General features: G+C 41.7%; 2 protein-coding genes across 3 annotated transcripts in view; one reads left to right on the top strand and one right to left on the bottom strand.

Moving 5' to 3' along the window:
* Positions 1–5,805, top strand: part of cgrrf1 (cell growth regulator with ring finger domain 1) — a 30,334-nt gene extending 24,529 nt beyond the window's left edge. For both annotated transcript variants that reach the window (XM_033618932.2, XM_033618931.2), the window contains exon 6: positions 1,265–5,805. In XM_033618932.2, the coding sequence (XP_033474823.1) occupies positions 1,265–1,600 (336 nt within the window). In that variant the 3' untranslated portion in view covers positions 1,601–5,805. The remainder of the gene's footprint in view (positions 1–1,264) is intronic.
* Positions 5,806–11,472: 5,667 nt separating this feature from the next.
* psmc6 (proteasome 26S subunit, ATPase 6) overlaps positions 11,473–26,502 on the bottom strand; it is a 33,721-nt gene continuing 18,691 nt past the window's right edge. Inside the window, exons 6-14 of the mRNA XM_033619405.2 lie at positions 24,372–24,486; positions 24,030–24,117; positions 20,573–20,634; positions 20,319–20,442; positions 19,673–19,734; positions 13,358–13,478; positions 13,203–13,283; positions 11,959–12,030; positions 11,473–11,878 (exon numbers count right to left, since the gene is read on the bottom strand). Coding sequence (XP_033475296.1) covers positions 11,760–11,878; positions 11,959–12,030; positions 13,203–13,283; positions 13,358–13,478; positions 19,673–19,734; positions 20,319–20,442; positions 20,573–20,634; positions 24,030–24,117; positions 24,372–24,486 — 844 coding nt within the window. The 3' untranslated portion in view covers positions 11,473–11,759. The remainder of the gene's footprint in view (positions 11,879–11,958; positions 12,031–13,202; positions 13,284–13,357; positions 13,479–19,672; positions 19,735–20,318; positions 20,443–20,572; positions 20,635–24,029; positions 24,118–24,371; positions 24,487–26,502) is intronic.

Raw genomic sequence — 26,502 nt, 5'->3', positions numbered from 1 at the left:
CACTCATGCTGAGCTTGTGTTGCGTTCAGGCGTTGTCACGTAGATAACAACTTCCAACACTTGAATAGGTTATAGCACAAAACAGCAGCATGTCAAGTGACTTTTTACTTTATTATATTCAATAAAATTGTATGTTCCTAAATCTTGAGACACCTCATATGTAAGCTAGACAGACATTTCACCTGCTCATTACTGTGCACAAATGTACTGTATGTACTTAGTCCAAAAGAGCCCTTCTGGTGCCAGTAGATACATAGAAACATCCCAGCAGGCTGTGCTTTGCAAGCATACAAAAAAGTTTCAGGCATGTGAAAATTATTTTTCATGCGTGTGCTTCACCTCCGCTGCTACAACTCCATCCTAGGGGAAACACTGCTGTGTGCGTTTTGTGCAACAGGTGGATGTGGTAGTCTACTGGTAGAGTAGAGAGAGAGCTAAGTAGCGTTGAAGTAGAGTAGAGCAGGGCAGAGAGATGGAAGCAAAATATATTAAACCCGGTGTTAATACAGCAGAACTGGAGAGAGGGGTGAAAAATACATAGAGGTGGGCATGGCTCAAGTAGGGCGCAAAATTATAGACGGAGAACGATTGACAAATTTTTCACTTTAAGCCCTGACACTGTCATTTTGGTGCAGGAATTAAGCTACAATACATGACATATGTTGTTTTAATTAATAAATACAGTATGAATGAAGATTACATAACATAAAAACAACTGCAGTCTTTGTTATTTGATAGCCGCCTAAATTAAACAATTTTTATAGGGCAAGTAAAAACTAACTTCGGGCAAGTAGATCTCTGACCAACTTGCCCGAGTGAGAAAAAATCTTAGTGTTGAACCCTGGAGTATTTCAGCGGCCAGAGGTCTTAAAAGAATATTGAAATAGAGTAGTTATCAGAACAGTTAACTTTCATCTAATCAATGTCTGTTCAAGGTGGAGCTTTTAATTTTAACATAGTGCTAGATAGTTTAATGAATAACGCATCAAATTTTAATTGTTATATTTTGTAAGTAAAATCTGAATCTACAACGGAACATGTATTGTGTTTTGAGAGAAAAGGAATCTTTTTTTTTTTTTAAAAAAAAATAGATTTTCTAGCCAAGCGTTGAACATCCACAGCAGCATGTGGAGTTTTATTTAAGTGATCAGTTGAATTTGATGGTCATAAAACATTTAATTATGAGATTTTAGTAGTAGTCCCTGTACACAGTTAACTTGATCTTGAAGCACTGTGAAAAAATCCTGTCCTCTGTTTCCTGCAGCCTCTCTTCATGTCAGCTGACAGTGGGGGGGCATCTGAGCCTCCTGCCTCAGAGCAGAGTACCCAGCCAAGTAAGCCCAATGCTGAGGCCACCAGAGTGGAGCAGAGTCCAGTCCTGCAGGAGGAGGAGGAGGAGGACTGGTCAAAGGGGAGGGGGAGAGACTGTGTGGTCTGTCAGAATGCAGCAGTGAACAGGGTGTTGCTGCCCTGCAGACACGCCTGTGTGTGTGACAGCTGTGTGTCACACTTCCAACACTGCCCCATCTGTAGGGCCTTCGTCTCGGAGTCCTTCATCCTGACACAGGGATCAGCTGCACGACAACGACTCCGTATTTAACCACTCAATGTTATTTCATATGCAGCAAGGCAAGCATCAGTGCAGAATAATCTCTGCAACTTCCTCACACCAAATCCAGATCTTGATTGATTGTTTTTACATCAAGCTTAGAAAAGTTCAGCTGGACTGAAGAGATGTAGTATCTCTTACATTAGTGGGTTACACTGCAGCAGCTAGAACCAATACAAATCAATTCACTAGATTGCCTCCACCATTTACCACTCAACAAAACTTCTGAGGTATCTAAACTTTAAAAAAGAAAGTGAGAGAGAAAGAAATTATCTTTTCTGTGATAAATGGTTAATGGATCTGCACTTGTATAGCGCCTTTCTAGTCATCTGACCACTCAAAGCGCTTTTTAAATTATGAGTGAGATTCACCCTTTCACACACACATTCATACAAGGTGCCACCTGCTACTCAGTCTTTAACACACTCACACACCAATGAAACAGCCATTGGGAGCAATTTGGGGTTCAGTATCTTGTTCAAGGGTACTTCGACATGCAGACTGGAGGAGCTAGGGATCGAACTGCTGATCTTCCGATTAGTGGACAACCCGCTCTGCCTTTGAGTAGTGATGACGGAGTAGTGTTTTTTTTTTTTGTCAAATGAATAAAATAAAAATAAACTAACTAACTAAATGAAGCCTCATGAATCATTTTCTTTATTTTCTGAGCCCACTAAATGGCACTTTTTGTTCAACAAAGGGTTTAAAACACACTGAATTGCCATTCTTTGAGCCTCTCTCTTTAAACTAAGAGTGCCATCTAGTGGGCTCAGAAAATAAAGAAAATGCTTCATGAGGCTTCATTTGGCCATCACTACCTCTGAGGCACAGCCATAGAAGCCCTGAAAGGCAAGGTGAAAAATATTTGGGGCAATGTCGGCCAAAACCGAAGTTTATCTAGGAAATACACATTTGGGCTGAATTAGGCTATTTTAAGAAGTAGAAAGATGTGCAGAATGAAGCGCTAAGTGCATGACAGAAAGGGTAAACAAAGTTCTGCCAAATTACAGTGGCATGGAAAAGAGTGGAAAAAAGGAAAGGAGCGCCATGCAAAAGACATTTGAGCTCTCAGACAACTTTTACCAGGGTCTCAGACCTTTATCAGCTTGTTAGGACTATGGCTGTTCACTAGTGATGGCCTCATGAAGCCTCATGAAGCATTGTATTTATTTTCTGAGCCCACTAGATGGCACTCTTAGTTTAAAGAGAGAGGCTCAAAGAATGGCACTTCAGTGTGTTTTAAACCTTTTTACACAAAAAGTGCCATCTAGTGGGCTCAGAAAATAAGGAAAATGATTCATGAGGCTTCATTCGGCCATCACTACTATTCACAGTCATTGTTAGGAAAAGCCAGGTGATGCAGATTTCAAAGCTTTATAAATATTCTGACTCATGAAACCTTGTCCCAACAATCAGCAGCCATAGGCTCCTCTAAACAGCTGCTTAGCACTCTGAAAACTAAAATAACTTGTGCCCACAAAGCAGGAGAAGGCAATAAGAAGATAGCAAAGTGTTATCATTTTGGTGTTTTCTCAGTTCACAATGTAATTAAGAAATGTAAGTTAACAGGAACTATGGAGGTCAAATAAATACAAGACATTAGACTTCTACTTTCTTAGACTGACATTAAATTTTGGTTGGAATGACAGTATTTAAAATTACAATATTTTAAATGTTTAGTGATGTTAGAATTTCATGTTGTGTGGATGTTAATATGGTGACAGTTTACAGATGTTGGGTTTTGTTCTCCAGGTCTACATACATACATACATACAGTACAGGCCAAAAGTTTGGACACACCTTCTCATTCAATGCGTTTTCTTTATTTTCATGACTATTTACATTGTAGATTCTCACTGAAGGCATCAAAACTATGAATGAACACATGTGGAGTTATGTACTTAACAAAAAAAGGTGAAATAACTGAAAACATGTTTTATATTCTAGTTTCTTCAAAATAGCCACCCTTTGCTCTGATTACTGCTTTGCACACTCTTGGCATTCTCTCCATGAGCTTCAAGAGGTAGTCACCTGAAATGGTTTCCACTTCACAGGTGTGCCTTATCAGGGTTAATTAGTGGAATTTCTTGCTTTATCAATGGGGTTGGGACCATCAGTTGTGTTGTGCAGAAGTCAGGTTAATACACAGCCGATAGCCCTATTGGACAACTGTTAAAATTCATATTATGGCAAGAACCAATCAGCTAACTAAAGAAAAACGAGTGGCCATCATTACTTTAAGAAATGAAGGTCAGTCTGTCCGGAAAATTGCAAAAACTTTAAATGTGTCCCCAAGTGGAGTCGCAAAAACCATCAAGCGCTACAACGAAACTGGCACACATGAGGACCGACCCAGGAAAGGAAGACCAAGAGTCACCTCTGCTTCTGAGGATAAGTTCATCCGAGTCACCAGCCTCAGAAATCGCAAGTTAACAGCAGCTCAGATCAGAGACCAGATGAATGCCACACAGAGTTCTAGCAGCAGACCCATCTCTAGAACAACTGTTAAGAGGAGACTGCGCCAATCAGGCCTTCATGGTCAAATAGCTGCTAGGAAACCACTGCTAAGGAGAGGCAACAAGCAGAAGAGATTTGTTTGGGCCAAGAAACACAAGGAATGGACATTAGACCAGTGGAAATCTGTGCTTTGGTCTGATGAGTCCAAATTTGAGATCTTTGGTTCCAACCGCCGTGTCTTTGTGAGACGCAGAAAAGGTGAACGGATGGATTCCACATGCCTGCTTCCCACTGTGAAGCATGGAGGAGGAGGTGTGATGGTGTGGGGGTGTTTTGCTGGTGACACTGTTGGGGATTTATTCAAAATTGAAGGCACACTGAACCAGCATGGCTACCACAGCATCCCGCAGCGACATGCCATCCCATCCGGTTTGCGTTTAGTTGGACGATCATTTATTTTTCAACAGGACAATGACCCCAAACACACCTCCAGGCTGTGTAAGGGCTATTTGACCAAGAAGGAGAGTGATGGAGTGCTGCGGCAGATGACCTGGCCTCCACAGTCACCGGACCTGAACCCAATCCAGATGGTTTGGGGTGAGCTGGACCGCAGAGTGAAGGCAAAGGGGCCAACAAGTGCTAAACACCTCTGGGAACTCCTTCAAGACTGTTGGAAAACCATTTCAGGTGACTACCTCTTGAAGCTCATGGAGAGAATACCAAGAGTGTGCAAAGCAGTAATCAGAGCAAAGGGTGGCTATTTTGAAGAAACTAGAATATAAAACATGTTTTCAGTTATTTCACCTTTTTTTGTTAAGTACATAACTCCACATGTGTTCATTCATAGTTTTGATGCCTTCAGTGAGAATCTACAATGTAAATAGTCATGAAAATAAAGAAAACGCATTGAATGAGAAGGTGTGTCCAAACTTTTGGCCTGTACTGTACATACAACAAATGTTGTAAATACATCAAGATAACATTGGCATGAGATGTTTAGAAGATGTTGGATTTTGGTTACTGAACAACACAACTTAAAACAAACAAAATTTCAACATCGTCTGTCATCATTATTCTACGTCAAATTGACATTGGCAGTAGGCGTTGTCCTGACACTGATTTTTGGTCACAACCTAAACTTCACCAAATATGCTGAACAAGTGGACTGCACATTGTTCTGATGGCTCATAATTCCAAAGCCTCAGTAGTCTGGAAAAATGTCCCATTGAACCGAAAGCCTATGACTTGGACAGCCCCTCATCCAGAAAACAAACACCCATTGCTCCACAGTCCTGTTCCTCTATGGTTTCAATTGTGCTATAGTGTACCCACACATACAGATCCTTCCATGGTTATATTAGACAGGCATAATTTGAAGTAGATCATGTACAGAGGCTAAAGAATGATCAGCTTTGTTGTGTCCAAAGACAGAAAGCCGGATTATTTTTCACTAATTTGAACCTCTGAGGAACGAGTCAGGTGACACAGCGGATCAGTTTGAGACCACAGAGGAAGAACAAAAGTTGTTTTGACATTTGTAAGGATGCAATTAACAGAAAATGTGATCTTGTTTACGTACATACTTGTGTTTACTCCAGTTTGTGAATGTATTTGTTTTTAGAATCTGATGCTTTGACCAGGGCAGTATTAATTGACCACAGCAAATCAGTTCCTAAAGCTTTAATATGACTCTGTGTCAATGCAGGTGACTGTGAAATCATTAAAAATCAGTAAAACTATTCAGTTGCATGTGTTACTAAGGAAGCTCCTGCAGCTGTAAGCACTAAAGGAAAAAGACACAGTCATCAGCATGTGGAGAGTGACTCACATCTAGCAGAAGATCCATCACAAAGGGGATTGGGCTTTGATGACTCCTTATAGATAGATGGTAGTTGTGTATTTTAAAGTTTTTTATTGAAATTGTAGTCTTGCTCAGCCTGTTCAGGATACTGCATCGAGTCACTGGCCAAAATGACATTTGGTAATGATAGTTACGGTGATCTCAGGTAACAGGGTCAGCACCAGCCACCACTAGGACCTGCTGCATCTTCCTACAGGTCAGCCACTAAAAAGCGCGTAAGGTATGTGGGTCACAATGGCTGGAAAGGATGAGAAGTTTGTCACCATGTCTGTGTTGCATGAAATGCTTGAGCAGCAAAAAACTTTGTACAAAGATCTTGAGCAACAAGAAAAAAGCTACAAATCATGCCTACAAGTGATTGTTGATTCTGTGTTTGTCCAAATGGATAATCTTGTTAGAGATGTTTTAAACATTTCAAAAGATATTCATGACCTAAAAGCAAGTCTTCAGTTTTCCCAAGCCGACATAACTGAACTGCAGTCTTCTCTAAAGCGCAACTCTGGAAAAATCTTATATATTTCAACCAGCCTTGCTTCTTACCAACCCTTTATCAATAACCTGTCTGCAAAAAATGATTATCTGGAGAATCAAACAAGAAGAAACAACCTACTGATTGATGGAGTGCCGGAATCGAAATCTGAATCTTGGGGAGACACAGAAATCCTAACAAAGAAAGTGTTATCCAACCATCTAAAAATGGACTTTAAGCTTATAGAAGTTGAAAGAGCTCATAGAACTGGGAAATATGATCAGGCAGGTCGTCCCAGAGCCATTGTGGTCAAACTGCTCCGATATAAAGACAAGCAAGAGATTCTGAAGAGAACAAAACTCCTCAAAGGCACCAACATCTTTATCAACGAGGACTTCTCAGAAAATGTCTGCATTAAACATAAAGAGCTACCACTTCCACTCCGAGAGATGAGGATGACAGGGAATATTGCATTCCTGAAATATGACCAGCTTGTGGTGCACCCTCTGCGACCTAAGTAAATATCTCTAGTTATGTCTGTTACATCTGTTAAATGTTACACATCACTAGAAGGTATTTTCATGTGATTTTCTTGTGAAACCACTATGCATGATGAATATGATCTAAATCCTAATTCATTGGATGCTCATGCCTCTAATCCGTATGATCTAAATGATGATGTGGACACTTTGTATAATGACTGCTTTGATCCAGATGTAAACTTCCTCAAGGATTATGCAATTATTACAATTAAGAAGAATTTAACAAATTCTCTAAGGGTCTTCTAGATCAAGGTCATAATGTTTTTTTCAACTTTTCACTTAAATATACGTAGTTTATCAAACAAATCATTTAACCCAATATTTCTCTAGTTTAAACCATACATTTTCAGTGCTTGCTCTAACGGAAACTTGGCTAAATGATGAAATGGTATGTCTTTATTCAATTTTTCATTATAAGGCTTTGTACTCGTAGAAAAAAAAAACAAAAAAGGTGGTGGTGTTTCAGTCTTTTTAGATAGCAAGTTTCATTTTATTGAAAGAAAAGAGCTTAGCAGTAATTTTGATCAAATCGCGGTTGAATCTCTTTTTGTTGAACTACCTAGTCTCAGTGATTTTGGTAGTAAAAGTGTTGTGATTGGCTGTATATATCGTCCCCCTCATACCGATACTGGTTCATTCAATGATGCATTGTCCTCCACTGTTGAGCAGATAAGTAGCAAGGGTAAGGTATGTATTCTCCTTGGCGACTTTAATATCGATCTTCTAAAAAATGAATCAAATTCATCTTCAGATTTTCTGAATATTCTTCATGCATCCTACTTATATCCCCTCATCTTTAAACCTAGGATAACGTTTTCCTCTGCAACTTTAATTGACAATATATTTACAATTTACTTTGAACATGTAATCAATTCTGGATTATTATTTACTGATATTTCAGATCATTTTCCAATTTTTCAATTTTTTCTTATTAATAATTCAAATAAACCTAAAAAAAATACTGTGTTTTTAACATTATGTGCAAATAAAACTAAACTAAACTAAACAAAAAATTCTAATGAGGCCATAACCTTTCCTCTAGTGCCACCATCCAGGCACACTACATTTTTTAGTTGGTAAGGCTCTTAACTCAGTCGTCAGTTTGTATTTTGGAGAGAAGTAAACACCAAAGTCTCTGTCATGGCTGATGCATCAGGGGTCAGCATAAGCTGGCCCGCAGTGGAGAAACCCCATAGACAGGTTCCCAGGCAGTGTTGGGCAAGTTACTCTCAAAATGTAATAAATTACATATTATTAGTTACTGTCATTTGTAGACAATAAGTTACTTTACAATATTACTCTGTGTAGAATAATAAGTTACTTATTACACAACTTTTGCATTACCTTGACCAAAATGAGTTCAGAAGAACTAATGTTAATTTCAAATGGATGAGGGCCATGTTGTTTCACAGCAGGTAATCAAAGCACAGAAGCTCCAGTTTATTACAGTTCATTTCAAATCCAGTGCTGCACAGGTCTGACCCACTTATGTTTTCACATACAATGGTTATCACTTTGTATTAAAATCCCCTACTCATATAAATAATGGCATGATGATATAGAAGCATTAAATAGCCTAGACCATTGGAAATAAATGAATAGCCTTGGATACAGGGAGGGTCAGGCGGAGGATCAAAGTCTAATAATTATGAGATATGGATAAGTATTTGTGGGCCAATGATATGAAACACAAACAATTGTTGAGGTTAGCAAAACGCATACAATCAGTCACTATGTCGAGCGCAAATTACAGCACCAGGGCTGAAGACACACCTGCTGGTTCCTTTTGTGCTGGCCAGCTACAGCAGCACGGAAGATAAAGTTATGCATAAGAACGGGACGGTGTGCCGGCATTGCTCTGCAGTTGTAGGGGATGTGAATGGAAGCATATCCAACATATAATAACATCACCTTGATGTGTTGATTACCGAGATGAGGAAAAAACAAACCGGAGGCCAGCTTTTTATACCAGCTGCTTTCAGGCAGCCGTAGGATGCAAAAGTAGAAACGGATGTATTGTAGATGTTGCAGATATATTAAGGAAACACATTTAACATGATAATGCACAGTACCGCATGACCCAGATTTCCTGATCACTAGCACCTATCTTGTGGTATATAATGAATGACAACACATAGTGATGGCCAAATGAATCCTTGTGAAGCGTTTTCTATATTTTTTGAGCCCACTAGATGGTGCTCTTGGTTTAAAGAGAGAGGCTCAAAGAAGGGCAATTCAGTGTGTTTTAAACCTTTAGTTGAACAAAAAGGGTCCTCTCCGTTGGTGACGAATGTCATACGTTCAGTTTTCGAATGTGTCGGACTCCTACATGAACACACTTTTGACTGAAGTTGCACTAGTGTGTGTTTTCTCACCTGAGATCTGTAAGTGTTATTACTGGAGTTCTTTACACTGGTTTTAAGAGGGTTGCACTCAGTTGGAAAAAGGTGAAGCTTTGTTATTTGAGGGGCTGTTTTCTTAAGTTGCCAGACCACTGTCACTTATATCTGATCAAAGCACACTTTCTTATTTTTTAATGATAAACTGACAAACAACTAAAGCCCCATGGGGACTGGATTTATGGCTGTAGGGAAGGTGACCTAGCCACGCATTCTTTTATATGCGTTTACAGAGCTTGTGAAGGGTCTCACTGAGGTTTCTTTCTCTGAATTGCTGTTGCATCCCCTCTGACCTAGTGACCCAGTCCACTTATATATAATACACTGCCAGTTTCAGGAAACATTAAGATGCAGCTGCTAGACAGAGCAATGGTCTGTTTAGAGACCAATAACAAGGAAACCTAGCACACACATTTAGATTAAAAAAAAAACAAAAAAACCCAATATCCTGTAATGTGTTTTTTAATTTGGTGGAAGGATTTTTCAGGTAAACAACACAGATGTGATGGGTTATAGTGTGATTTGTCATGCCCGCCCCATTAACTCCAACAGAAGTGACACCAAAGTCTGGCTTCTCAAAAGCTGTCACCAACGCCATCACCTTTCCAAAGTTCTGCACTGATATGCTAGTTTCCAGACTGAACCACAATTCCTTGAAAAATGACAGGTTTTGAGGTACGTCTTGTTTGGTGGGTGTGTCAGAGGTGTACCAAATCAACAGCGACATGTATATAAACCAGATTCTAGTAGATCTTTACCTACTGTAGCCTACGCTTTTTTTTTTTTCATTTCACACTTTTATTGGGAATGTACAAGTTTTCCATGCCAATGAAGTCCCTTTTAAGTGAACTGAACTAAACCCTGCCGTATTAAATGGCAGTGCACCTGCGAAACACAACAAGGTGTTGTGACAACCTCTCCAGCTTTGCCTGATGCTGGAAGTTGGCTGGTGGGTGGAGTTAGAGGGTTGTCTGGTCATAGCTGCCCATCTGGGCAGGGCTCCCAAAAAGCATAAATGGGCTGCTGTGCCTGCTGCATGCACCTCAGCCTTCATCCTCTGTTTGGTTTGCAGCACCAGCCAACACGCATTACTCCATATTTTCACCCACCTACACACTTCCTACATGACTGATTCCTTTCCCACTTACACACTCCACGAGTTAATATGTTTATTAGTTGAAATGTATCATTTTTTGACCGATTTATCTGTGTGTGACCTCCCTTTTGTTGCCAGCCTTGAGCCAGGTTAAGTGTCCAATGCACCACCGTTTCTGTTTTAATAAACATTTTGTTAGGGCTGAATGCAGCCCAGGGAACCCGTTTTGATCACAACCATTGTAATCAAGGATGTGACATCAATGGAGCATTGCACAATGCAAGTAAAACAAGATGGGGGATGGCATTACCTGCCAACTTTGGTTCTGTTATTACAGGCATATTCGTTCTTATCCAAAGAACAAGGGTGTACCAACTTCTAATGAGACCACTACATGCTCTTTTCTTGCCATGATTTCTCACTTGACATCTCTACCTTTGCCTCCATCCTCTCCTTCCAACCTGTAGATATCACATGGTTTGTACTTCAGGTCAAGGAACACCTGCTCTATTTTGGTTCCAGCTGGGAACCAACTTTTTGAGTTTATAACCAATTTTTTTAGTGCATCACATCACTATGTATAATGAATTAAAGTGGATTTTTACGACATTTAGCCTCATATTTTTTCACTGCAGTGTGGCATTGTAGCAGGATTCAGACAACCGTTAAGTTGGCAGGTTTGTCTTGTAGTAGTGGTGGATGTCTTGCACTGTTGTGCACACTAGAAACAGAACATTTCTGCAGCCATAAATGTTTTGGAAAGGAGTAAGAGAGGTGCTGCTTTTCTCTTTTGAGCCCTGTTCTTCCTTCAGCCTGCAATAATTAACAATTTGTAGAAGTGACACCATTAAAAGTCTGCTGTGTACTCATGGATGTAGAGACAACAATCACTGGATATTAGTGAAGATATACTTAAGAGTACTAGCTTTATGGGTGAGGAACAAAGTTTGTTTCATCTGATTTGGACAGTACAGTCACCGAGATGCGGACTGTCCATCACACTCACTCAAAAGGTAATAAGAATAACACAGGACTTTGGTTATAATGGCGTATTTTCAGTACATCTGATTTTATTGGCATGTTTTAAAAGTGTTTTGTGGGATAACAGAATGATCAGCTTTTTTTTATCCAGTGTAAAAAAAAAGGCAGGTCAGACTTACAAGTGGAAACAGAGCTTACTGAGTGAATGTCACTTGATGTTTGTGGGAAGCAACATTAGAAAGAGAACACGGTCAATAAAGTTGCCAACAAACTCTTTTTTCCTGGCCGTGAAGCATGAACACAGTCAATTCATGACAATATAGTGACAAGATAGACACAGAGGGTTTATACAGGCTTGTAGTCCAGCTTGGACTCCAGCTTCTTTGAATCTGCCACCTTCCGCACTGCTTTCATGAAGTCTTCCTGAGTGACATACTCACGGTCAGAGCGGATGGCAAACAGACCTGCAAACAAAGCAACACATGAACAGAGTAACTTGTGAACACCATGGACTGAGGAAATGAAACTAATGAAGATATCAAACCTGCTTCTGTGCACACGTTTCTCAGATCAGCTCCGTTGAAACCGTCTGACAGCTTCACAATGGCTTCAAAATCTGAAAACAACCAAAGGCATCAGGAAATGGACTGCTGACAGAGAGCACCTGTGTGTGTGTGTGTGTGTGTGTGTGTGTGTGTGTGTGTGTGTGTGTGTGTGTGTGTGTGGGTCTAACCTTCAGCTTTCTCACTCTTAGTTGTTAAAGGGCTGGGCAATTAGTCAAATTTTATTTTCAATTACAATTTTGGCTTCAAATGATTATGAAAAAAGATAATTGAGAGAACAGGATTATTGTACTGCATTCTGTTTCACAATGATGATCTCGTTTTGTCTTGTTATACATCCAGTGCACCTCTTTAATTTACAGCGGAGCTCTCAGTGTTGCCAAAGTGGCGACTTTTTTGCTAGACTTAGCAACTTTTCAGACCCTCCAGTGCAGGGCTCATCAACTAGATTTGTGCAATTAACAGTTTTATTGGTGAAAATAAAGAAACACACTGTGTCTGATAATTATTATGAAGGCAAAGTGTGAAAGGAGAGGCATCCACGTATTTGTAATTCCATCCAAAGTCTGACTGAAACTAAAGTAGTCTGTAGACATCTAAAGAAGTCCACCGCTGAACATTTGACTCTTTGTTAATTCAGTAACTTTAAAGTTGTGAGGAGAAATTTAGATTTACTGATGAGCTGTGTGATCATCATCAATTTGTGTTATTACTATTATCAGGCCTTCTCGTTTTTGTCAATTGTCCAAATAGTATAATTATTGTTAGTGTGTGCAGTTCGAGAATTATCAACAGGTCGGAGTTTTATGATGGAGCATTACATTACAGACATTTGTGTTATTTGGTTTTATTTATTCTTCCTTATTGACAACATGCCAGTATTTGAGTGCCTTGACAGTTGTCATGAATGTTGAAATTAGCTATAGAGATCACAAGTGTTTTTTCTGTACCAGGCTGTGAATATATTTATTTCTGCTGTTAAGGTGGACATTTTAACATGGACGTCTATAGGGACTGACTGCAGTTTTTGGCACTTGGCTTCATTTCTCATCCTCAGAGGTTGTGGCTCTGTTGACTAGCAAGTTTAAATGCTACAAAGGTTGCCATAGCAGCTGTACACAGAAAAATGGCATCCTGCTACGTTGATTTGAATGGGAATATCCGTTCTACTCTCATTCTATTTCTATGAAGTGAACTCATGGAGGTCACAGCTCTACTCACTGACCTATTTCTCCGTGCTTGGTGATGGGACTGGAGTGGATCTTGAGGATGTCCAGACGAGCCTGTTCATTGGGCAGTTCGATATCTGCAGAACAGAATAAAACAACAGTTTTTCTGTGTAGTCAGAGAGCTGATGATCAACAGAAACCAGAAGCTTACGGATTTTACGGTCCAGTCTGCCGGGCCGCAGGAGGGCAGGGTCCAGTGTGTCTGGTCTGTTGGTGGCCATGATCATCTTGACTCTGTGCAGAGTGTCAAAGCCGTCCATCTGGTTCAGCAGCTGATAGGACAAATACATACATATGCACACACCATATTAAGCAACTCAATCAATCACTACTTTTAAATCATCTCTCCACTGCGTTACTTTTCTCGCTGCACTTCTGATAAATAATACTCATAAAAGTTAAAAATCTTTGAAATGTAATGCTAATAAAGTTTACATGCCACTATTGCATTTATTTCAAATGAGCAAAGTTGTCACACTGCAGACAGACTGAACTGTGCTACAGGGCCTGCATTCCCTTTTTTAAAAGTCTTTCAAACATTAACACATTGAACACACAATATGTCCTTTCTGTCATTTCTCTAGGACCCTCTCAATCAAGACAGTAACAAAAGAAGGGACTTTGATGATGCCAGAAAGGAGCATAGGATCATGGGAGTTGTTTTCACAGATAATCGACCTGATGTGACTCAGGCAGAAATCATGTTCACTGATGGGAAAATGTATTACAGTTTTATTTAAGTTACATTTATTCATGTTTATTCACATTTTTACAGAGATGGTGCTGAAGAACCGCAACAAAATCTCTTCCTTATGCCTCTGCATTTTTACACACAACCAAACGACAACTGCATCATTCAGCTCCAGTGCGATTATACACTGCCTCATGGCTTTGCAGAATCAAAAGAGGTGTGATTGCCATGACATGTAACATGTCAGCATAGGCCTCTAGTGTGACATGTAACGTGTTTCCAAACAAGGACAATGGCATTTACATGCCAATAATCATTTCCTGTCCCTGTTATATGGCGCCTGATCTCGTCCTAAGCTCGGAGGGCAAGGAGCTCCCAGATCTCACTGTTTTCCCAATTTCAGGGCTCAACAATAAGGATTGCCCGATTGCCCGGGATAAGTAAAACTCACGGTCGGGCATGTAAACTAACAACTCACTTGCCCGATTGGGCAAGTTGCTAAAAATAGGAAAAGTTAATAACTAATTGATAAAATAAATGTATTTTAAAACGTGCTCTTCTGCTCTGACGCAGCGGTCTCTCTGCCTGAAGTCACAGGCACAGCTGTGTAACAATGTCCTGCCCACAGCCCCCATTGATATTATTTTGCGCGACGGATGCTTCATATAATAACATAACAATATACTATTTATGGTGTTATGTCATCGTGTCATTTCTGTCTCTACATGGTCACGCGTTAACAATTCTCCTCTGCTCTCTGTATCGCGCACGGTGGAGTTCCGCCACACACACAGGTGAGCACGCTAGAGCGGCTCAGGCCGCATTTTCCTGACCAAACCTGACCCCAAGCCCGGTGCAGTTTGTCAGCTGACAAAGTTATTGAAATGGACAGTGTGTAAATAACCAACAGACTGCTGTTACGCACAGACAAACATGCTGGCAGCACGGCACTCATGCTGAGCTTGTGTTGCGTTCAGGCGTTGTCACGTAAATAACAACTTCCAACACCTGAATAGATCATAGCACAAAACAGCAGCATGTCAAGTGACTTTTTACTTTATTATATTCAATAAAATTGTATGTTCCTAAATCTTGAGACACCTCATATGTAAGCTAGACAGACATTTCACCTGCTCATTACTGTGCACAAATGTACTGTATGTACTTAGTCCTAAAGAGCCCTTCTGGTGCCAGTAGATACACAGAAACATCCCAGCAGGCTGTGCTTTGCAGGCATACAAAAAAGTTTCACGCATGTGAAAATTATTTTTCATGCGTGTGCTTCACCTCTGCTGCTATAACTCCATCCTAGGGGAAACACTGCTGTGTGCGTTTTGTGCAACAGGTGGATGTGGTAGTCTACTGGTAGAGTAGAGAGAGAGCTAAGTAGCGTTGAAGTAGAGTAGAGCAGGGCAGAGAGATGGAAGCAAAATATATTAAACCCGGTGTTAATACAGCAGAACTGGAGAGAGGAGTGAAAAATACATAGAGGTGGGCATGGCTCAAGTAGGGCGCAAAATTATAGACGGAGAACGATTGACAAATTTTTCACTTTAAGCCCTGACACTGTCATTTTTGTGTAGGAATTAAGCTACAATACATGACATATGTTGCTTTAATTAATAAATACAGTGTGAATAAAGATTACATAACATAAAAATAACTGCAGTCTTTGTTATTTGATAGCCGCTTAAATTAAACAATTTTTATAGGGCAAGTAAAAACTGACTTCGGGCAAGTAGATCTCTGACCAACTTGCCCGACCGGGCCAGTGAAAAAAAAACCTTAGCGTTGAACCCTGCAATTTGCTAACACTTATGGCCACTATTCTTCTTTGAGTTAATTGCTAATTGCTAACAGCTACTTTTTAAATCTCCCGCAATGGGTTGCACACATACCACATTGTCAAAATTTCACACCTGTGCTGCCCATGATCCCGTCCCACACACTCCTGTTTATACAGACACCATTTCAGTGTTGTAACTACTTCCGTGGCAGATTAAAGATGAGACCAGTCTGCCCCCCCCCATCCCGCGATCGTACCTTATACACAGCACGGCAAGGTGACATAACGGCGCAATATTCCCACCTTGAACAGGCAGTGTAAAAGGAGCTATTACATCATTTCATTCTGATAAAATAGCTACAACTAATACAAAGGTTACCTTGCTTGCTTACCGTTAGCATTAGACGAAACAAACTACCAATAAAGCTACTCCAGCTAACGTTATGTGGCAAATTCAATCATGGAGTAGTCCATGACTGTTATCCGTTCGTCTCGCCACCAGACAATCAGAGATCTCCGCCTTCTGATAGTCTGGGGACACTCCTTTCTAAAGTGTGTTTAACACACCGGAGAAAATGGCCGGCAACAAAGCAACGCCTCTTGCATTTTTTAAAAGGACACGCCCTCCTGGAAATGTGCGCTCCCCCTTTTCTCGTCTGCAAGGAAGCAAACACACAGAGAGCTTGAAAATGGATGCCGAGAGATTGAACTCCGTTTTATCAAATGTGTGCTCAGTCCACAAGATTGTGGAAATGAAGGACTTACAGGGACTTTGTTTAAAACTTTTAACGTAGTCGGACTACGTTTACGAGCACAAGAGTTCAGCGAGCCACCAAAGGATCGCCCTGCGGATTTACTATTGGTTCTGCAACGTAGGGAGTTTTTTTAAACTCTGAAATTGTATCCGTCCATCTAAACACAAGATCAGGGAGAAAGACATCAGTCTTTAGTTAAGCAAAGCGTCTAAAGACTGACTTGTGAGTCTAGTTATCCGTGAACAAAAACATCCATTCTAAAAATAACTTTAGGAGTAATGTTGAACAGTATTTCCCTCAGAATTATGTTCTATTTGTGGTGGTAGCCAACCAGGGGAGGGGGGCACGAACCTTCAGTTAGCACCCTGTAGCAACTAAAATTCAGCCAGCGTGCCGCAGTGCCCGTGGGTCTGATCCTGGACTAGGGCTGGTTATCGCCACTGATTTCCTGAATCGGTTCCAAGGTTCCAATTTGACTGGCGATATTTCAGATACAATACAATTTTTTTCTAGAATGTGAAAGAGATTCTCAAAGAACTAATACTGTAAATTTAACAATGAATTATTAAAAAAAATAAAAATAATTCAGAGCAGAAATATAACTGAATATTTTACAACTAAATGTTTCTGGAGCAGCAACACTAATATGAAAACAGCAAAGTCACAATATAAACTCAATAACCCACTGGAAACAAATCTAAAACGTCCATAAAATAGATCATATTTCTGACATCACAATATGACAACTGATCCCTGTCCCTGGCAAATGGTACCACATTTGTACGGAACATGCATTTGTGGGATAAGCAGCAGAGCCATGGGCTGCGCCCATGAAAAATTTGCCAAATCTTCTCTGCCATTGCCAAACAGTTTTTTTTTGCTTTTGACTCTTGTTTGGAGGATTGGCTGGTTGAAGTCTGAAGAAACAAGACATATTGGCAATTTAACAATTTATTCATTTAACAAACAGGAGCCTCAGTAGCATGTGGAAGAACCATACACAGCCACAACAGCCTGGCACCCCCTCCTCATGTTGGTCACCAGCCTGGCCACACACTGCTGTGGGATGGCATCACATTCTTCAACCAGCATTTGTCGCAAGTAAGCCAACGTGGTTGTGTTGGTCACTCTGGCGGGAACAGCACGCCCAAGCTGATCTCACAAGTGTTCAATGGGGTTGAGGTCAGGACTGCTGGCAAGCCATTCCAACCTCTCCACTCCCAAATTCTGGGGATAGTCTCTGATTAACCCCTCTCTGTGGGGGCACGCACTGTCACCTTGGAGGATAGAGTTCGGTCCCAGACTGTGAAGATGTGGGATTTCCAATGGTTGCAAAATTTCATCTCCATATCTCTCTGAGATAGAGATTGCCTCCAATGATGACATGCCTTGTTTTTTCAGTGAGGGAGATGCTGCCCCACACTATCACACTGGCTCCACCAATAGATATTACTGTGCAGGAATCAGCAAAGCATTCTCCATGTTTTCTCCAAACTTTAACCCTACGATCCAACTGCTGTAGACAGAATCTGGACTCATCACTGAACGTAACATTCCTCCACATATTCAGGTTCCAGTGCACGTGTTGCAGACACCAGCAAAAACAGGCCTGATGGTGAAGGGCAGTCATGGCAGGCCTCCTGGCAGCCCTATGAGACCAGAGACTGACTTCTTGCAGTCTGTTCTGTATTGTCTGGGCAGAGAGCCGTCAGCCATATCGCCCTGCAAACCTTGACTGCAAATCTGTAGAAGACTGCCTACGGTACCTAACTGCTGACAGGAGGAGCAAACGGCCTTCTTGTGGGATGCCGTCTTCTTGGGACACCCACTTCGCAGCCTGTCTCTGACATCCACCGTTACATGAAACTTGGAAATGGCACTAGGGCTCACTCCAAATAATCCCGCAACTTGGTTTTGCAGAACACCAGCTTGAAGTTGCCCTATCGCATGGGCACTATCCAGACCAGTCAAACGTGACATGCTGATTCTTGGAGCAGATACCAACTGACCACTGTAGCAAAGCCCAAGCTCACAGGTGCTGACAATAGGCCCGTTTCCACCGCAGGAACTTTGGGGTAATTTTACAGGGCCAGGGCCATCAGTGCGTGTCTCCACCGCAGGAACCACCCCTGAAGGACAGAGTTCCGGAAGTTTTACAGGGGCTAAACAAGACCCTGCCTCAGAGTAGGTACTCAGAACGGCCCCGAGAGACTCCTGGCTGGGACTTGGGGATTACTTGGTGCTGACTGGATATACTCAAGGCGGGATGTGACGTTTTGTAATTACTATGGTTATCGTAGATTAGCTGGGCTAACCATTAGCTGTTAGCCGTTAGTGGTGTCTGTATTAACTCATTACCTCAATATACAGTCCGTGAAAAAAATATTTTTTCCAGCAGATATCTTAGTTACAACATGATTGAGCTAGCAAAGCAGTTTTGTGTTGCTATGTGTGGTATTTATTCAGTTTTGGGAAATCATGATGTCTAGAAAGCATCAGTAGTGGCTGCAGCTGACAGGGAAAGCTAACAGCAGCAGCAAAGCTAACATCAGGACGTCATCTGTTAAAAGCCTCCCGTTGTCGGATACAACATGAAACTTTTTATGAATGAATATGAATTTTATGACATGAAACTTTTTTCACGGACCATTTACTGAGTTTTTGAGTTAATGAGTTAATGAGTTAATACAGAGACGCTAACGGCTAACAGCTAACTATGTCCCTACGTCGCCTTGGTCAAAATGGTCGCGCAACGATTACGTCACATCCAGAGCCTGGTAACTTTACAGGAACCTTCCTCCTACTCCGCTCTCTCAGTGGAGACACAGCAGTTGAGAGGGCCGAGCGAGAGGAGGTTCCTGTAGTAGTTCCTGCCCCCCAAATAGTACCAGGAACTTCTTCAGTGGAAACGGGCCTAATCAGGTGCCAATCAGGCACCTGGGGGTACCAGAAGCTCAAAACAAGAGTCAATAGCAACAGCAAAAAAAAAAAAGCTGTTTGGCATTGGCAGAGAACATTTTTCATGGGTTCCTTATAAATGTGGCACCATTTAAAAGGCAAATAAACAGGCTTTCCAACGGTATAAGATTTATTGCCAAGAAGCATTATTACAACAAAGAAATAATCTACCAAACACAAATATCCTTATTTTTTGTGCTTAGTTTAATTAGTTTAAGGTCAAATGTGTGTTTTGCACCACAACTGTGTTTTGGGACATTTTAGTGATTTAGTTACCTCCATCAAAGTCCTCTGGATCTCTCTATCAGCAGACGTTCCCTCAGAGAAACGACGGCCGCCTACAGAGAACAATACACAAACATGACAGAGAATTTACAGTGACAATTTAGAACACGTTCCAAGTATTTAAGCCCTGAGAGGATGATCTGAACCACTGCACTGATGTGGAGCTCATCCTTAATGAACTAGAATTAGTGCCTCACAGTTCAATACCTCTGCCAAACAGTCAAATTGCAGTTTTCACCCATGTCTGTCCAGACCCATACAACACATGTAGTGAATATTTTGAAGGAATTTAATAAAAGTCATTACATGTATTTTTTGGGAAGTCAGAAGTAATCACTACATTGACATGTAGCCATGACAGTAGACAATGTAAATCAAATTCAGTTATGGAAGTTGCTGCAAAGAAGCTGCAAGTTCTAAAACATGGATGCCTCACACACTTCTTCAACCCGGCAGCACATAAAATCTATAGCCTTTTGCTCCCCTTTTATCAGATGAAAATGACATATGAATTGCAGCTCTATGCATAGTAGATGAGAAAATGCATACGAGCTTGCTTTAAAAATTATTAAACAGAAATACTAATATACAGCCCTAGGAAAAACATAATCCAAAGCAGATCATCAGTGTCACTTACCAATGGCATCAATCTCATCCATAAAGATGATGCAAGGCTGGTGGTCCCTGGCATAGTTGAACATCTCTCTGATGAGCCTGGCACTCTCACCGATGTATTTGTCCACAATGGAGCTGGACACCACCTTCAACACACACACACACACACACACACACACACACACACACACACACACACACACACACACACATTAACTAACTGACTGACTGCACTGCAGTGTGGCAGTGCGCCCTGACACTGGTGATGACACTCACCTTCAGGAAGTTACAGTCTAGCTGACTGGCTACTGCTCTGGCAAGAAGAGTCTTCCCAGTACCTTTGATAGAAGGAATCTCTCATCAAAACAACATACAGGTCCACAACTATACTTGTAACATGATATTTGCAATTCTCGTTGAATTTGAAATTCAATGAGATAACTTGAACCTTACACATTAAAACAAATGTAGTGGTGTTTCAGAAATACCTTCCTACCTGATCAAATATGTTTTTGTTCTCAAATGTGATGGTAAATGGGCTGCATTTCTATAGTGCTTCTCTGGTCTTAGCAACCAACTTAGCCTGAGCATTCACAAGTACCATTCACACACACACACACACACACACACAGGTGGCCGAGGCTACCATACAAAGGTGCCACCTGCTACTCAGATCAACATTCACATGTACACCCACAGAGCCGGGGATCAAACCACCAACCTTCCCGATAGGTGGATGAACGTTCTATGTCGTGAACTACAGCCAACCCAATGATGTCTAAGGGGCTGTACACATGCCGCGTCTTTAAATGCCAGCACTGGGTGTAACCGTTTCTGTGCCTGTTGTTGCTTTCAAGAGCGCAGTGGCAGGTTGTGTCTAAGGTTTCCAAGCAACCTTAACAAGAACTGTATCATAGCCTATTTACTTGAAATTTTGGGTGTAGAGCTGATCATCTTCCTGGCGCTGTTTGTGGGTAAGATGTAGTGCTGCACAATTAATCTAATCGCAATCACGATGTCAGGCTGTGCGATTACATAACCGCATAAAAGGCTGCGATTTGCGATTTAATGTAAATAAATGTTAAGGTGTGTGCCTGTGAATGTGACTACCTCTCCTGCAGTGTGTGGAGTTTGTGCCGTGCATGCAGCAGTGACCAACACAAATGCTGAAGAAGAGCATGAGCACGACCAAGTAAAGTCTGAGTTGTCTATTTTATGGCGATACTTTGGATTCAGGTACGGTGACGTTGAACAGAAAGACGTGCTGTGTAAAAGTTTAAAAGTTAAAGTCGCCATGTCCCGCGGCAACACGATCTGTCTATATAAACACTTGAGACAGCAGAGAGAAAAGTAGGAAGAAAGCATGCGAGAGAAAGCCAAGCCGTGTAACGTTAAAGACAAAGAGACAACTGAAAGTCGCCAGAGCCTCGTAAAACAACTTCCAAGCACAGTTCCGCAAACATTTGTAAGTGTCACGGGGAAATCACGGACTCCATAATAAACTATATAATAACAAATGAAAAACTGAGCATTGATTTTGCTCAGTTTCAGCCCACTTGACATGCTGCTGTGTTGTGCTATGGTGTGCTAGAATTTATCATTTACGTGACAAAGCCTGAATGCAACACAGGCTCGCTCCGCTCTACGTACAGTGCCGTGCTGCGTGGCTGTGCGAGCAGTGTGTTTGACTGTGCTCAGTCTGTTGATGTTTATTTACACTGTCCATAACAATAACTGTCAGCTCAGGTCAGTGCTGAATCAAGCAAGAAGACTAATGATACCATTTTTTTATTATACTGTAATCGCAAATCACGATATTGCGATATCGCGATAATTTTTATCAAATCGTGCAGGACTAGACAGATGTAAAGCTCTGGTAGCCCTGCACTATAACGATTAACTTCTTCTTCATATTTACCACAGACTGATATTTGAAGAAGAAGGGAAACATATCTGTGGGCTGTTATTGGTGGGTCTTTGTCACATGGCATGCGGTGTACGCTGGACCTGCACTCATATAGCACCCATCTAGTCATTCGACCACTCAAGCACTTTTCACACTCGAGTCATATTCACCCATTCACTAGGGTTGGGTCGGTTCTCGGTAATACCAATTCGGTTTGGTACTCCGTCTTGGACCGGGTTTTTTTTTTTTTTTTTTTTTTTGAGACCGACTGCACCGCATACTGAGGCGGAACGTACGTATTTTTCACATTGCGGGGATTTTTCACTGACATTTTTACCCGGAGTCCTCTCCGCTTATAGTACGCCCAAGTCTGCGGGCACCTGTGTCAGTCTCTTCGCCAAGCGCACAGTGAGCAGGAGAGAGAGGGGGGTGGGGGGTGGGACGGGGACTGAGCTAGGGGGTGCGAGTGCGAATGTGCCAAGGCCTCTACTGTAGCCTGGAGTTTGTTTGATAGTGACGGGGAGTCGATAATGGCAGACAATTTAGTCTCAAAGAAATCAAAGAATGCGCCACTATGGCAACACTTTGGCTTTGAGCCAGACAAAGGAGGCAACCCTTGTTTGCACTGATTGAGTTACGGCCTATTTCCACCAGATGCGTGTTGGTTGTGTCTCCGCTCCAGCACGGCAGCGGAACTGATAGGATTCAATTCTAGTCAATGTGTGTGTTTCCATCGGCTGCGGCTGTGCTGCATTCCGGCTCCGTCACAGCTCTGGCACTCCGGAGCCCTCCGCAACAAATATGCAGGACTTCTATTTTTGCCAGATGCCGGAGCACAACGCAGCAATTCAGCACAGAGCAGATTGTGCGGGGCAGGAAATTGTGCACAGAAACACAATAAAACATCCGGTTAATTTTCAAAATAAAATACACAGTGTTCACGGCGGATCATATTTCCCTGCACTACACCTTGAAAACTACATAATGGGCAGAGGCAGGCCTGAAGTCAACAGGTCAGAGGTTTTCAGACGTCATTTCACCCCATGAACACCATGGACGAGGAGATATTAATCATGGCAGTGCACCGAGATGTCTCTGGCGGAGCTGCACCGCTCCGCACAGCAAACGCAGCCGGTGGGAATTGACGGACGGTGGAGCACACAGCGGATAACCAGCGCTGCCGTTCCGCAACGGACACGCATCCAGTGGAAATCCGGCGTAAGCTGCAAAATTTATTTGTAAGGAATAAAAGAAACAACTTGTTACTGTCACTCTGTTGTCCTAAGGTTGTTTTTTATTTTAAATGAGTCAATAGCGCCCCCAAGTGGCGAAAATCCGGTATTACCGACTTGATGTGTTTTTTTTTTTTTTTTTACAAAAACCGGACCCACACACACGCATTTATACACTGGCGGCTGAAGCTACCACACAAGGTGCCACCTGCTTCTCAGTTTTTTGACACACGCACACACCGATGGAACAGCCATCAGGAGCAATTTGGGGTTCAGTATCTTCCTCAAGGACTGAATCATTGATTTTCCAATTGGAGGATGACCCACCCTGCCTCTAAGCCACAGCTGCCCCTTTGGAAGTTGCTGTGTTCCAGAAGTTGAACTCCGTTTATCTCTGGGCGCAGCCAGCACGCCTGAAAAACAGGTGCTCTGAAACGTGTGCTCACCCCAACTGCGGCTGCCACCCATCTACATTAAAAACAATAAATTTGAGGGCACTACAAACGCAGAATGTGTACAACCTTCAACGTGTGTACATGGATGCTACTGATTTATGGCCTTATGAAGACAGGTGTATTTTCAGTGAACTACTGACCTGGAGGCCCATAGAGCAGGCAGCCTTTAGGGGGGATGATCCCCACTCTCTGAAAGAGCTCAGGGTTGGTCAGAGGCAGCTCAATCACCTGCCACCAAATAACAGCAGCATTGTTTTAGACTCAATGGACAGAAAATACAGTCAAAATATATCATCTGGTCTCAGGTCTTTTCTCATCTTAAACAGGAAGCCCAACCACACAACTGTGATCTCATAAAAGACCTTTGGGAACCTGTGCTAAACTACAACACACAGAGCAAATCATGCAAATAGGAATATGAGCAACATCAGCTAAACTGAAGAGTTGTCTCGTGTGATTTTATTGTTGCAGCTTTGTTATACCTCTCTCAGCTCACGGATTTGTTCAGATAAGCCCCCAATCTCAGAGTAGGATACACTACCAGGGTCCTCATGGGACATGTTGTACACCAGAGGGTCCACCTCTCTGGGCAGGTACCTGTGGGAGAACAGAAAACACATGCTGAGCACACACCCATTACCAGCTTGACTTTCACAAACCACTGTGCACTTTCAGCTTTTGTGGCACATTTATAGCTTGAGAAGCATAACAGTACACAAAACTAGGCCTGTCGCGATAAGCGATAAGTCGGTTAATTGCATGGTAAATTAAAGGGAGACGGTAACTTTTCCGGCCGCGATTAACTGCTATATTCATGCATGTTTGTTTTCCTCATCTCTCTCCACCCAAGAGACTGGACGACAAGAGCGTTCACTGCAGTGCATCGTCTGGCAGCCAGGTGAGTTGGTTCATTTGCGTAATGAACGGAGGGAAAGCTCTTGTCATCAAGTGTCTTTGTCTCTGTGTGGGAGGTGGGGCTATGGGCTACATACAGTGCAATCTTCGTGAGGGGGAGATGAGGTGGAGGAAAAAAAACCAGAGTTGAGCGTAAGAGAAAGACACAGAACTTGTTCCTAAATCAAATGCCACGGCCCCTGTGTGGGAGTGTTTTGGATTTAAACCAAATGACAGAGGGGAGCCCAGTAATTTGGACAAGCCGGTATGCCGGGTTTGTTCTAAAACCATCTCAACAAAAAGAGCGAATATGACCAACTTAACTGCACACCTGAGAGTGAGAGAATGAGAGTCTATTTTTTTGTATTCATTTATTTCGACATTTTTACGTGTTATTTCGGATATTTAAATTTTCTTTTCTGCATTTCTAAATATTCTTGTTAAATAAATGTTTATTTCTCTTTAAAAGGGTGTACTTGCATCATTATGCCTTTATTATCATTATATAAGTTTAAAAAATGGTCTAAAAACAGCAAAATTACAAAAATAATAAAAATGGTCTTAAAAAGCACAATATTACGCAATATTAACGCTTATCATAATAATTTCTGACACAATTAATCGCCCAGCAAAATTTGTTATCGTGACAGGCCTACACAAAACTCATGATTTTGCACATACTGCATTCATGGAGTCACTGCTAGTATTTGTGGTGGGCCACCTCACTATTATTAATCATAAAATATGAATCAATATAACCATTTCCGTCAGGGGAAAAAAAAAAGTAGTGTCAGTGTTTCACACATAGTAAGCCATCGATGACATGAGTGTGTCAAGGCCATCTTCTAATAAATAGATGACGAGAGAAAAATGTCCCATGATCTGGGTGGCTTACTACATCAGCTAAACCATTTTACTGGAGGGAAACCCTGACTTGCATGAAGGATAATCATAGCAGGAGCAGTCTGAGCAGATGCTTCAACCCCATGTTCTCAAAAACTGATTCCAGTGGCACATCTTGCTGTGATAAAAAAACGTGGTGTTGATAAGGGTTGGGCATTAATACAGTAATAAGGTATCCCAACGGTATCAGTTTCATTACCATCATTAAAAAAATCTGCCGCATATATAGGCCTATAGGGGGCTGATCTTACTATATAATGATGAAAACTCTGTCTGTGGGTGTGTCTGTCTGTGTCTCTGTTCCACATTTTTCTGCTGACTGACTTGGTCAATCCATGTGAAATTTGGCACAGTGGTAGAGGGTCATGGGAGGATGCGAATGGAGCAATATTACATCAATTGGCCAAAGAGGGGCGCTATAGCAACCGACTGAAATTGCAAACTTTGAATGGGCATATCTCATGCCCCGTACGTCATAGAGACATGAAACTTTGCACAGAGATGCCTCTCCTCATGAGGAACAAATTTGCTTCAAGAACCAATAACTTCCATTTTGAATTTTTTGAAAAACACAAAATCGATCTCTTCCTAGGAAGTTTGACCGATCTGCATGACACTCGATGAACATAATCTAGGGACCAATATCTAAAGTTCCCTCTTGGCAAAAGTTGGAAAACTTACTAAAACTGAGCTTCTATAAGGCAATGAATATTGAGAAGGGCGTGGCTCATCACATAAACCGATCACCACGCTACAAAGTTGCGTGGTGATCACATAAACCGATCACCATGCAACTTTGTAGGCATATGACCACAC

Source organism: Epinephelus lanceolatus, chromosome 13 (genome assembly GCF_041903045.1).
Source record: "Epinephelus lanceolatus isolate andai-2023 chromosome 13, ASM4190304v1, whole genome shotgun sequence".
NCBI classification, from domain to species: Eukaryota; Metazoa; Chordata; class Actinopteri; order Perciformes; family Serranidae; genus Epinephelus; species Epinephelus lanceolatus.
Note: the sequence above shows the minus strand (reverse complement) of the source record. Positions and strands in the feature narration are given on the sequence as shown.